At 38.7% G+C, this 14115-nt stretch overlaps 1 protein-coding gene across 4 annotated transcripts in view; it reads right to left on the minus strand.

Annotated features, from left to right (window-relative positions):
• The window catches only part of LOC126187941 (FHF complex subunit HOOK interacting protein 2A-like), a 203017-nt gene extending 189771 nt beyond the window's left edge, over positions 1-13246 (minus strand). The window contains exons 1-2 of one of the 4 annotated variants that reach the window (XM_049929314.1): positions 12487-12543; positions 12268-12392 (exon numbers count right to left, since the gene is read on the minus strand). Coding sequence is in view for 3 of the 4 variants with exons in the window: in XM_049929312.1 (XP_049785269.1) it covers positions 12487-12537 (51 nt within the window). In the remaining variant the exon portion in view is untranslated. Of the gene's footprint in view, positions 1-12267; positions 12393-12486; positions 12625-12809 lie in introns of those variants that run through there. The other 3 variants (XM_049929312.1, XM_049929311.1, XM_049929313.1) reach the window with 3 other exon arrangements.
• Between the last annotated feature and the right edge of the window lie 869 nt (positions 13247-14115).

Consider the following 14115-nt stretch of genomic DNA (forward strand, 5'->3'; position numbering starts at 1 on the left):
GTCAGGGGGGTACAACCAACAGGGTACATAGCGGCCCCACCGCAACGGACTGGCTACCGTGCGGGATATGGGGTGCTAAGAAGTACATGATCATCATCGGCGCAGGAAGCGACACTGCGTAGTGCATGGTGGAAAACGTACCCAGGAAGGTGTCCTCGCCGAAGAGATGGAGAATGAGCGGAACTGAAATGCAACAACGAGAAAGTGGGCTGAAGATCTCAATGCAAGATGGACATGATACACCATGTAAGGTGCCCTTCCCCAATTGGCTCATTCTTCGGGTAAATTTAGAAAGACCAGCACATAAAGGTTGAAACGTGTGAGACTTTTTTTAATCACCTCTTACGACAGGCGGGAATACCTCAGGCCTATTCTAACCCCCGGACCCACAGGGGGGTTTTGTCACACGGTCGGGCACTTCATGAAACAACCATTTAACTAATGTGACCTAAACAAATTAAATCAAGAGGGAAAGATTGGTTTTCTCATGAATATGAACGCAACGTCTTATTGACCGCAAACACTATGTGTAGATGCCAGAGCCTCAGTAGATTGTTCACTATTGACTGCCACACCCACCTTCAGTGTAGAAATGTGATAGTTGTAAATAAGTGTTGTAAATTGAGTCTCTGTTGGATGATACATTGCTACAATAGCCTAAGAATAATCATACGCACCTCAGAGTATTGTACATTAATGTGTTGCATGACAAGTTTGCTATTATCTCCCAAGTGAAAATGTGTGTGAGCCACTTGAGTTATTCCACATTGATAAGGCCCATTTTAGTTACGATCTGTAGAAGGGAGATTACCAGCTTTCTTTTCTTTTGCAATACACTATGTGATCAAAAGTATTCAGACACCTGGCTGAAAATGACTTACAAGTTTGTGGCGCCCTCCATCAGTAATGCTGGAATTCAATATTGTGTTGGCCCACCCTTGGCCATGACGACAGCTTCCACTCTTGCAAGCATACTTTCAATCAGGTGCTGAAAGGTTTCTTTGGGAATGTCAGCCCATTCTTCAAGGAGTGCTGCACCGAGGAGAGATACTGACGTCGGTTGGTGAGAACTGGCACTAAATTGGCATTCCAAAACATCCCAAAGCTGTTCTATAGGATTCAGGTCAGGACTCTGTGCAGACCAGTCCATTACAGGGATGTTATTGTCATGTAACACTCCACCACAGGCCACGCATTATGAACAGGTGCAACCGCCATCCTTGAGTTGCTCTTCCGCAGTGGGAAGCAGGAAGGTGCTTAAACATTAATGTAGGCATGTACTGTGATAGTGCCATGCAAAACAACAAGGGATGCAAGGCCCCTCCATGAAAAACACGACCACACCATAACACCACCACCTCTGAATTTTACTGTTGGCGCTACACACACTGGCAGATGACGTTCACCAGACATACGCCATACCTACACCCTGCCATCGGATTGCCACATAGTGTACCATGATTCGTCACTCCACACAATGTTTTTCCACTGTTCAGTCGTCCAATGTTTATGCTCCTTACACCAAGCGAAGCGTCATTTGGCATTTACTGGCTTGATGTGTGGCTTATGAGCAGCTTCTCAACCATGAAATCCAAGTTTTCTCACCTCCCGCCTAACTTTCATAATACCTGCAGTGGAGCCTGATGCAGTTTGGAATTCCTATGTGATGATCTGGACAGATGTCTCCCTATTACACAATACGACCCTCTTCAACTGTCGGCGGTCTCTGTCAGTCAACAGATGAGGTCAGCCTGTACGCTTTTGTGCTGTATGTGTCCCTTCATGTATCCACTTCACTATCACTTCAGAAACAGTGGACCTAGGGATTTTTAAGAGTGTGGAAATCTCACTTACAACCATATATTTTGGGGGGTGTTCGGATACTTTTGATCACATAGTGTATGTATTATGTAGTCTTGTTGTATGACATGCTCTCAGTCGTTGAGGATCTCCTCATAATTGATCTACAAACCAGTGGATATCCTATTTAATCAAATGACTCCAAGCATTGACTTTTCTAAGCAATTCCACAAATTGGCAACGGTGTTTGCTTATTAATGTGCCAAATTAAACTATGAATGTGCAACCTAACATGAAAACATGTGATATATTGTTTCCAGGAATATGGATCTGTTTCTTCTTATGGTGGACCTGTTCAACAGCCATCTTCAACACTGAATTTAAGTTGTTGAGTCGCATACCAGGTGGTATATATACTTGAGAGTCTTGCAACAAATGGAGGCAACAGCCATAAATTCTGAATCCATCAAAATGATGAGTGAAAGTATTTGGAAGAAGTTAGGGCACACCTAGTTATTCATCTAAGAAAAGAAGTTTCATGAATGAGGGTGAAACTGCACTAATGAGAAAACAGTTGGTCGTAAGTTTGAATAGTACACAGACTGGTGATGTTCGTTAAAGATATAAATGTGTAGACATCTGTCATTATATAACACTCGATTTCAGTGAAAATTTCAACTTTGTGATTTATTACTGACTGGAACAATATCACAAAATTTGATGTAGCCTCATCACATAGGTATTTTCAATAGCTCTTTTCATTTTTAAAGCAATAGCTCCAATACTGTTTAGCAAAATTCATTGTGTGTTATCACAAAGACGAAAACAAGGCAAAAAAAATTCTTAGAGCACGGCAGTTTGTGCCATTATTAGACATGAAATGAATATATTCTGAAAGCCAAATGATACTGAACTCCCCAGATGACATTAGCAGCAAGACAGATAACATAAAACTCAAATCACTGGCTACTAACAATGGCTAAAAGGTGGGGCCAAAATATTCCATCAAAAGAAGATACAATAAACTTACTTAGATGGCAAGCATACTAGACCAACAGATCAGTATTTCTGATTCACATGCTAGAGAAATCGCAAAAATTAGGTTATGGAAAAGCAGTAACTCCTCTGGCTATTATGGTATTTCAGCCAATTACTAAAATCTTGTGCCGGCTTGGTACCAATAGCACTACCCAAGAGGTACCTTTGTAACCAGTCAAGGACTGTAGCAAAGACAGTGAAGTCATATAGTACGGTTAGCTGGGAGACAGCAAGTGGTAGGTTCAGCTGCCAACGTGGAAGGGTTTTCTTATTTCACGCACAATGGTGTGAGGGTTGTCTTTTAAGTGCATCTGTTGAGAGTAGGTGACTGCAATGAGTATATTTACAGCACAGTGTCATAGTTCTGTTGTATGATGATGATCACACAAGCCACGGCACCTATGTATGAGGTAACATGTTAAAACTTTGTACACTTGTTTGATGTATAATGTGATGGATTTTGGCCAATTTTTATAATAATTACGTAATTATATTCATAGTAATGAACTGAAATGTAATGTGCTGCACAATTCATATGAAAACTCTAAAACTAGTTTAAATGACCACAGTTCCCATATAAATTATTGTAAAATTATGGAATGTGTACTGAACATCTGTCAAACTTGAGGTTTAATATAAGGTAAAAATTACTATAAGTATATATATCCGTGTGTGTGTGTGTGTGTGTGTGTGTGTGTGTGTGTTATTTAAATGATTTTTAAAAAGAAAAAAGTCAAAAATTTTTTCAATGTTCCCCCTTCCGAAATTTAACTTTTTAACGAACATCTCACATCTTACAGAAAAGAAATTCAAGAAGGAGAAGTGAGAGGATGTAACACTTCATTCAGAAAACTGGAAAGGGAACAAACAAGCAGAACCTCTGTTTCTAACAAAGACATACATTACCAAACAAAAGAGTTTCTTCAGACCTAAATTTTGTCTTTTAACAGGACAAATTTAAAAATTAAATTATAGTATGAAACACATGTCCGCCCCTCGTGGTCTTGCGGTAGCGTTCTCGCTTCCCGAGCGCGAGGTCCCGGGTTCGATTCCCGGCGGGGTCAGGGATTTTTCCTGCCTCGAGATGACTGGGTGTTGTTGTGTCGTCATCATCATCATCATCATCATTCATGCCCATTACGGTCGGAGGAAGGCAACGGCAAACCACCTCCATTAGGACCTTGCCTAGTAATCCGGTGCGGGTCTCCCGCATCGTTCCCCTACGCTCTGTAAAGAAGCATGGGACTTCATTTCCATTTTCATGAAACACATCAGGAAAAACAATGACATGCCACGAAATGCAAATTTGTTCAGGAGAGCGCATCGTGAGTTGTGATTGCCTGTGTTAGTATACATACCTAACATTATGTATATGTTAAAATGTGGCTTGTCACTATGTAGTTCCAAGTCCTTCAGATATGTCATTCACCAGAATCTAATCACTGCAGGTAAACAGTCTCAGCTTTACACCCACTTTGGCTTATAATTAGTCAACTGTCAGTTAATTTTAACTTAGCAAAACTGTGATTCGTAATGTGTGTCATTGCACATTCATTTACCCTTAAATAAGGACCATTTTGCTTCCAGCAATTTAGGAGAGACTTGACTTATAGTATGTCCTGCCATTGTGTTGATTTTTACGTGACATAAAATGTGAGAGAATGGAACATTACAAGTGTCATTTTCAGACCAATAAAAGGATGATGAAGGCCCCCGTGGATGCATGATGTTTCAGGTTTTCTTGACAAAACTGAAAAATGTGCGCAGCACTAAGTATCTGCCCATGAAACGATCTTTACAGACCTGCTTCTGTAACAAGCCTTTTCAAAGTCCCAAAGTCCCACCAATTCCTTTACAGTGACATTTACCATGGATAGCTGAAAAAAAGACCCAAGCCAAGGGAATTTAATTCTGAAGTCACATTCATGGTTGCATGTATTCAAAAAATTCTTGCAGGTTTTGTACTGTGAAATATTCAGTATCACTTATAGGCAATTAAAGTTCTTGTTTCAAGAACAGCAATACAGTCTTCTACATTTGATGAACTATGTCCACATCATGCTCTAAATAATCAGAAACAATGTAAAGGCTTTTAAATTGCAAACTTTGGTGTTCCTTATAGTACACACAAAGTGTGTGAAGAGACAACTGTTGTCATTCCAGCAATAACCTTGAGCTTTGTCTTGCACAACAAAGCTGAAGGTTTCACTGAAATACATCAACATTGAAACAGACCCTTCTTGAAGAGTTTCTTTTCTCATTTAAAATAATTACATTGATATTTTGTGATGAAGGGATGAGCTGCAAGTTTCACTATCTTCTGTGCCAGCAACTCACAAATTTCTGACAATGTGCTTACTTGAAGAACCAAAGTTATCCTGTCTGTTGAAATCCACTGGCTGTATTGAACTCTTTCAGCAGGCTCAAAAGCTTCCATATGATTTTGCAGGTATCCCTGAAGTACGGACGTAGGAGGACATATGTCACAGAGACGAAGGATACAGGTTCTGTGATTAATGTTGCAAATTATTGCTCCCATTAGATCTTGGTACCATTTTTTTAAGATTAATTTCACGTATTGGCAACTGAAAAGTTTGATGAATGGTACAGAATGAGTACCAATACTTAAAATCAGTCATTTCTGTGGATGTGCTTTTTTCAAGATGCTCACTTTGTCTTTCTTTCCTGCTGTTATTCTAGAGTGTTCATCTAGCAAATAGAAATTTTTTTACTCTGTCAGTTGTTTCCTGTGGTACTGCCTTTCCCCTTTTCCGTTCAGGCAGTGATAAAATTCCCTTTTGTTCCAATAGAGTATGTACCTGATGTACCAACATTCGTTCTACAAGTTTGGCATAACTTTGCACCAGGAATGATAGAAAGTCTTTTCTTTGCTGTAATTTCACTTCAGGAAAATCAGATGTCACTGTTTTTTGTGTCAACGCATCTCTTTTTTATGTAGTGAGAATCTTACTAAATATATTCTGTTGTGTTTAGATCACTTGATCTAAAGGCAAAAATACACCACCATTGCGCCATAACAGTAACTCCTGCTTTTCTTCAGTTAGGTCAGAAATACTTGACAGGGAACGATCACATTCATCTGCATTGTAACTTGTAGAGAAAATTCTCTAGATGAGCAGCCCTCCATTATTTAACATAGAAAATATGGGAATATTATAGTCTCAATTTACTAAAATAATATGCCAGTAATTTTTTCAATCTGTTAATGAAAGCTTTGAAGTATTTGAAATTATGTATACTTACAATACTGCTCAAATCTTTCCATAAACTCACTAATGTATAGGGATATCGTGAGCTTTCATGACTTTCACAGGACAAAGAATGCTTAAAATGACAAAGGAATGTTGCCATATCAAAGAGAATAAAAAGCAGGCAAAAATATTGCAAATTGAAAGCAATAAAAAATCCCCTACACTTCATAATGGAGGTGGTTTATTATTATTATTATTTGTTGTTGTTGTTGTTGTTGATGATGGTGTGTGTGTGTGTGTGTGTGTGTGTGTGTGTGTGTGTGTGTGTGTGCTGTTGGTAGATATTTTCTTCCAGTGAAACATTTCCAATATTTTCAGAATACAGAAAGTTTTATTTACATCACTGTTTATATTTAATTTGTTCTTAAATTTTTATTTATCTACATCACTATTTATATTTCTTTTGTTTATATAAGAAACTTGCGCTTTCTTGGCTCATGATAATGCAATTTAAATAAACTACTCTAAACTGATGGAAACCACTAAAAATTAGGAACTGTTGTCTTTTGGAATATACATTACAGCTTTTAAGTAAAACTGGAAAGTTTTGACGGTTAAACATTTTTAACTCAGCAGTTAATAACATTATGTAAAAATCAGAGTAAGTAATATCAAGATGTGAATTAAATATTGATTTCATTGTATGTTGCCCACAAATGGTTTACTGCCATCAACTGTTTTTTATCAAAGCATTTTCAGTATTGTCTTTTATTTCTCTTAAACAACTGTCATTTCTATTGTGTCTACATTGGTTCTTAATGACCTTGTACCTAAAGGGGGAAGTTGGAGAAAAATAAATTAATTTGTAGGCAATGGTTTTATGTCATCTTTATAAAAACAGGCAATGTAAGACAAAAGAAATGAATGTCTCTATAATCAAAGATGTCTCTTCCAAACATCACACTATCCTCTCGTTTGGGAAAAATAAAGGTCAATAACCTACTGCAAAAATTATAGGAACTATTACATTATGTTCTCAATGACAGATAAAGCTTTCTACAATACAGTTACAAAATTCCTTAATTTATTCTTATTATAGCACAGCAATCTAACCAAATTTTGGAATCTGTCATAGGGATTCCTAAACTTTCACCACACAAAATTTGAAAGTTTTCTGTGGGGGTAATATTTCTTTTTCTTAAATTTCTAGATGATTTGACATGGAATGACCTGCGGCGTAAAAACCAGTGCTGACACATAGCCTAATCCTCCTGAACAGCACAAATGGGACCCCATGTTTATGTCTCAGTGTGGCAGATGGATCACAATTAACAGAATCACATATTCTCACTCCATGAGACTATGGAGGTATTGGGAATTTAATCCAGGATAATGGCCCTAAGTCCAATGATCAGGAACTGTACACTATCATATCTCCTACCCTTGTCAGTCAAACACCAGCAATGAAAATTTCTCCCACCACCAGGATTCAAAATGACCACCTCCACACGGAGCTCCGTCATGTAGGTGTGCATCAGTGACCTCAGCTAAATACGCAGGAATTTATGCAATAGTAACACCCATTTTTGAACAGCAAATAACACTAATTGTACCCCCCCCCCCCCCCCCCCCAGATTTCTCTCTCTCTGACAATAGCAATTTAAACCGTTGACTTTGGTTTGGATAAAGGTTTCTCTACTGAAAAAACAATTTGTCTAGTATGATCTCACGATATTTTTTCTGGTGTAGACCTGAACAAGACAAATCACCAACTGACATTTTATGTGATCTTGGCAAGGTTGTAAAGTAGCATGCAATTAAAATTGTTCCATTTGTATAGCTGGAGTCTTATTTTAACAACAGGAAACAAAGAATCTCATTGACGCATGATAAAACAGAGATATGTAGATGTAGTACAGACATGGGAATGATCACATATGCTGTCCCACAAGGTTTGCTGCCTTGTCCACTTCCAATTTTGACCTATAGAAATGATTTGCAGGGGACATCAAAGGACTCTTTAAAAACAGTGATGTGCACTGAAGACACAAAAATACTGACAAAAGGCACAAACCTATCCCTTCCAGACACATCCAGTACAGTAACACAACAGGCTCATAACTGTTTAAACTTTAATCTAACAAAGGCTCAAGTTAAGGAATTACAAACAAATCAAAAATACTTACAGATAAATCAAAAAGACTTACATGTATGAAAAGTTTATGTTACTGGGCACACGTTTGATGAGATGCCAAATGTGGTGTTCTTAGGCATCCAGACTGATGTTAAGCCAAAGTAACACCAGTGAATGGATAAGTTTAAACCAAAATGTTCACTTCTGCTAGCTACACACTGAAAATCTCTCTCACTGTGATAACCTGAAGATGAAACCTTTGCATGATTTCACTCAATATTGTCCAATAGTATAATCTTGTGGGGCAACACAACAGACGTCAAAAAGTGTTTTCTACAGAAATGCACACTGTGGTTAGCAACATGGGTGATTCTACAATGCACTGTGCCATTCACAACAATACTAAAAGGAAAAACAATTTCCCTGTTAGTGGGGAAGTTTTTATATATCAAAATCAGGTGGTGCACAAAAACAGTACCATTTAATCTTCAAGTAACGTGGAAAGACAATGTGTAAAGAATGTCGAAAATAGTGTGCATGTATTATGATCGAAACTAAACAGGTAAACTGTGCAAATCTGTGGCAAAATCTAGATGCAAGACTGGAGGACATCACAGAAGCAGCAATTACCAATATTACTAATCAGAATAGTAGTAAACAGCCTGCAAAACCATCAGGTCACGAAGATCCAAATATTGCTGTAGTGGCAACCAGTTGAAGTGTAACTAACGAGTGCATCAGTGAAACAAAATCCATTGTTGTAAACTCACAATAGGCCTAAAAGGCATTAACAAGTAGCTGGACATAAACTCTACAGATGACGAAAATTAAAATACAGACTGGCATCAAGTGAACAACAAGCCAACAAGCGGGGAGGGGGGGGGGGGGGGGGGCAGAACAACAAGCGTGGGGGTGGGGGGGCAGAAGATATTCAACTGCAGTGAGAAAACGGAACTGGCCATAACCACTGCAGACACAGCAAAAGGAAATACAACTGTCCTCCAAGTCTGTGTTACAAAACGGAAAAGCTGGTGAACAGATAGGTCTACTTTGAAGCCTACAATGCAAATGTTTGAAAATATCAGTACTAAAAACAGAAATGAAGTCATTATAGGTGCTGGTGATAAAATGGAATGCTGTACAACGAAAAAATGGCCTAGTTCCACACTAACAAACTGAGAGATGGTAACACAACTGACAACGTAACTGACTTCTTGCAGACCACTTTTCAAACTCGCAACAATTTTACGGTTGAAAAACTGGAAATTAAGGAATTAAATAGTAGCTTCAAAACTGGTGTTCATATTGTCTTAAAAGATAGATAATGGACAACAATACATGGCCCAAGAACAAAGTGATATAACATTTTTTTATTCCAATGAATGCCCTTTGCTCGAGTGAGATAAACTTCTAAGACCATGAGTATTCCAGTAGAAAATGAAATGTCACCACTGGTAAAAATGAAAACTACCTTTACAGCTACTGCAAATGTGTAGTGCCGTATGGCAAAACTTGATACATTATCTCAGTTTGCTGAGCAAGTGATATTTGATGTATTACATACATATGTGGACACTGGATAGCACAAACAGAAACACAATACTAGAGGGCATACTGGATATCTGGAAGTAGTGAATGCATAGTGTAGAGAAACTTCTATGCACAGTGGTGTGTCTATATATGCAAATACTAAGCTCAGTGCCAAGAAAATTGACACAAATAACTTCTGTGTGGACCCGGACCTAGAACTGGATGCTTTGGGGGCTGCCATTCAACATCCATATTGGGGAAGGTAGTGACAAAGACAGCTTTTATGAAATTATTAAGCAGCTATGGACTATTTGTGGCACATTATCTACCAACAAGAGTACGTGTCTATCTCGATACATTTGTCACAGACATAAGTAGTTGGGACTACAAGATAAATGTGGTTGACCCTCTGCTTCTTGATCACAGTGCAATGATCAAAGCTACGGACAAACTTGGGAAGTACTCAACAAATTTCCAGCTGGCATTCAAATTATGTCTTAAGAAGTAAGGTTATTACAAAGAAAAATTTAGATGATTTCAAAACTACAGTGCATTCTACAAATTAGCATCAAATTATGAAGAACTGGCACCAAATGATCCATTCAGTTCCATGTCCCAGACTCTTAAGATCAAATTTGATGAACATTTTCCACTAAAACACAAGAGATATTAATCTGCCAAATAATAATACACACAGAAAACTTCCAGGTTAACTAAAATACAATGCATCATAAACCTTTAAATGACACAAAGTCCAAGCCACTGAAGACCTTGGCATTAAGGAAGAGTATACCACAATTATTTATGGGCCGAAAGGTTGTACAGAAAAGAAGTAGAGACAGCAAAAAAAGAAAGCAATGGCACATTTATTGAAGAAGCTCAAAATCCTTACATGTTAGTATGGGTCTGGTTACTGAACACAAGCAAAATCCCACCTCTTGCTGTCCAATTAAATTTAATGAGTATTTTATAAATATAGTGGGAAGCACATTAGGTGAAGAACTCCTGACTTTGGAGCAGATGCTGCAGTTGCTGTGAAATTTGGAAATGAATGCAGTGTGGTAATGTGAAAGAGTGTGTTTCCAAAAGACACAATTAAAATAGTAAAATACTACAAACACTCACATAGCCCTGTTATTAATGGCTTGCCCTGTACCATACTAAAAACTATAATCTGCAAAATTGCTCAACCACTGTCAGTAATAATAAATAGATGCTTCCATGACAGGGAATTTCCCGACTTCCTGAAAGCAGCATGCACACTATCAGTTTACAAAAACAGTAATCAACATGAAGTGTCAAGCTACATGCCTACATCTATAATATTGGATCAAGTTAAGATGATTTCACTCCATAACAAAAAATCAGCTATTAAGTTATTTTGAAGGAAATAACCCCTTTTATGATACACAGCACAGCTTTGGGAAGGGCAAGTCAACAACAACAGCACTAAGCACTTCACTTGGTTACAAATATAAGTCATGGTTTTGTAGATAGAGACTCTATAGCACTGGTACTCTGTGACCTTAGTAAAGCATTTAACTGTATCCCACATAAGGCTCTGCACAGCAAACTAAAATCATATGGTATTGGGGGAGCTGTTCCACAAACTCTTGAATCCTATAACAGATGACGTCTCTATCAGTGCAAAGGGCACATGTAGGTGAAATGAAGTTAAAATGCAGGGTCACATGGATGTGTAATAGGGACTTCTTGTTGTTATTTTTTGTAGGTCATATAGGCTCCAAATGGCACTCTTTGCAGTTTGCAGATGATACAACTTTATTCTCAAAGGGACAGAATGTATATTCAACGTGCAGAAGTCCTATTCAGTGAAACCAAGACATGGTTTATCACAAACAAGATGAAAATTAATGAAGACAGAAAACAAGAATATGATTGCAGCCTTAGTGAAGCTGGGACATTGGGTGACAAAGCAGCTGTTAGGCTTCTGGGCTTTTTAATCGATACCAAGTTAACCTGGAAACAGCACACTGAACATGAATGTTCCAAACTCCCACTGGTTGTACACCTCTTGAGGAAACTAAAAAGTGTTATACCATAACAGTACCCACTAACAGTATACTATGCAATATTCCACAGCCACACAATTATGGCCTGTTACTGTGGGGCCATTCTGCAGGCTGCAACAACACACTTTTAATGCAAAAGAAAGCAATGAGAATCATTATGTCAAGCAAATGCATGACCACTGTAAACCAATTTTGTCCACATTAAGAGTTCTAACTGTTTTCTGTTAATGTATTTTCAGTTCCCTGTCCATGCAAGATAAATCATGAGACCTGCAGAAAGAGAAATAAAGTTCATCAACACAGCACTCGCTATAAAGGCAGTATAGACAGGACAACATTTCAATTTACTAAGATGCAGAACAGCTTCCCAATAATCATGCTCAAATTATTTAACACTTCACCTAAGGATTTCAGTCAGTCCCACTGGAACAATTTATAACTAAAATTTTGTTTGGTATATTAAAAGACAATCTTTGTACCGTATTGAAAAATACTTCTCTGGTGATAGAACAATGTCTACCTGAGCTGCAATTCAGTGCCAATGTAAACAGCAGCAACACTCTTATTTTTGCTACACTGTGTTGTTTTACAGATTCTCACGTCAGTGGAGTAGATCAGCACTACTGGTAAAACAAACTGAGAAAACTGCAAAAGGAAAGGGGTGGGGGTGAGCGAACTAAGTAATTTAATATCAATTATTGTTATATTCGCAATAGCTGCCTGCACCGGCTGATTCTACCTGTTGATGTATAACTTCACTCGTTCCACGTCTCTCATGGCTCTCCTTCATGACGTCATTTACGGAACACGATACAGTGAGTCCTTTGTAATCATTAACTACCCTTGTCGTAAGTTGTTGTTATACAACTTAGACTGCGTCAGGTAATTTCAAAACAGCGAATGGGGGAGCGCCAATATTGTGAACGTAGTCTCTTCCATGCATTTCGTGGTTTCATTCGGATGTAAACGCAGCATCTTTTGAACAGCCTGCACTGCATGTATGCACAAAGTTAATGGTAGTAACTGCAGTGCACAAAAGACAAAACGAGTATGGGTACTTACGCTTTCCACTGCATTATGAACAGCTGCTGACAATCTTTTAAACATTGTTGCAACAAATAGGTATATGCATGCTCATCACTTCATGGCTTTTCCGATTTCACAACTAACTCAAACGCGTACTACCATTGATCACAACAGAAAAAAATCCGACAATAACATTCCTTTCATGTCAAATATCACATCTACTTCGACTAAACGTAACACCTACACAGCGTAACACATCTCACACGTTTGAACACTGCGCGTGCGCGATACATACAAAAAGTGTTTACGAATGTCATATACGTGGTAAGGTGGCTCTCTGCAAACTTCGGTGTTGTGCAAACTTCGTTATGTAGGGGTTTTCGGTAGCAACATGTCTAGCATTGTTCACGCTCCCTAATGAGAATTTGTTCAGGTTTTCCAAATTAACAGCTAATTATGTTCCTCATTAAACTACTTAAGTTTCATTATTCAACAATCGATAGGAATAATTGCAGTCTCGAAGTGGTAGGCTTGACAGGTCAGTCAGCTGCTGTAAACAATATTATAGGAGGAAGGAAGAAAGATTGGGTTTCACGACCCATTGAGACCGCTCCTAGTAGCAGATTGGTCAGCGCGACAGAATGTCAATCCTAGGGACCCGGATTCGATTCCCGCCTGGGTCGGAGATTTTCTCTGCTCAGGGACTGGGTGTTGTGTTGTGTTCTAATCATCATCGTTTCATCCCCACCGGCGCGCAAGTCACCGAGGTGCCGTGAAATCGAATGACTTGCACCCGACGAACGGTCTACCCGACGGGAGGCCCTAGTCACACGACATTTACATTTTACGACCCATTGACATCGAGGTTATCAGAGATGGAGCAGAAGCTAGGATTGTGTCAAGAATGGGGAAGGAAATCTGCAGTGTCCTGTCAAAGAAATGATCACGACATTTGCTTGGAGCGATTTAGGGAAATCACGAAAAACCTAAAACAGGGCCATTGTTCTCTCGAATGCGAATCCAGTGTGCTTACCACTGCGCCAGCTTGCTCGGTGACAATATTGCTCCGTCAATGGAAACTACCTTAGAACATATAGTTAAGAGGCGCATTCATATTCATAATGGTAATATATTAAGCTTCCTACACACTCACCAGGCGACCGCCCAATAAACTGGACCTGTTTAGGTACACTGATCAACCGACTAACCATATTTTCTTGTTGGAAGTACGGTAGGTTAAGGTAAGTACACATCCGTATACAAAAGCGAGCAACTGTATATAGACATTGTGGAGTGACTGTCTATACAATGTGTCTGAGACCCTTTGGGTCAAACTGAAATA

Source organism: Schistocerca cancellata, chromosome 5, assembly GCF_023864275.1.
Source record: "Schistocerca cancellata isolate TAMUIC-IGC-003103 chromosome 5, iqSchCanc2.1, whole genome shotgun sequence".
In the NCBI taxonomy this organism is placed as follows: domain Eukaryota; kingdom Metazoa; phylum Arthropoda; class Insecta; order Orthoptera; family Acrididae; genus Schistocerca; species Schistocerca cancellata.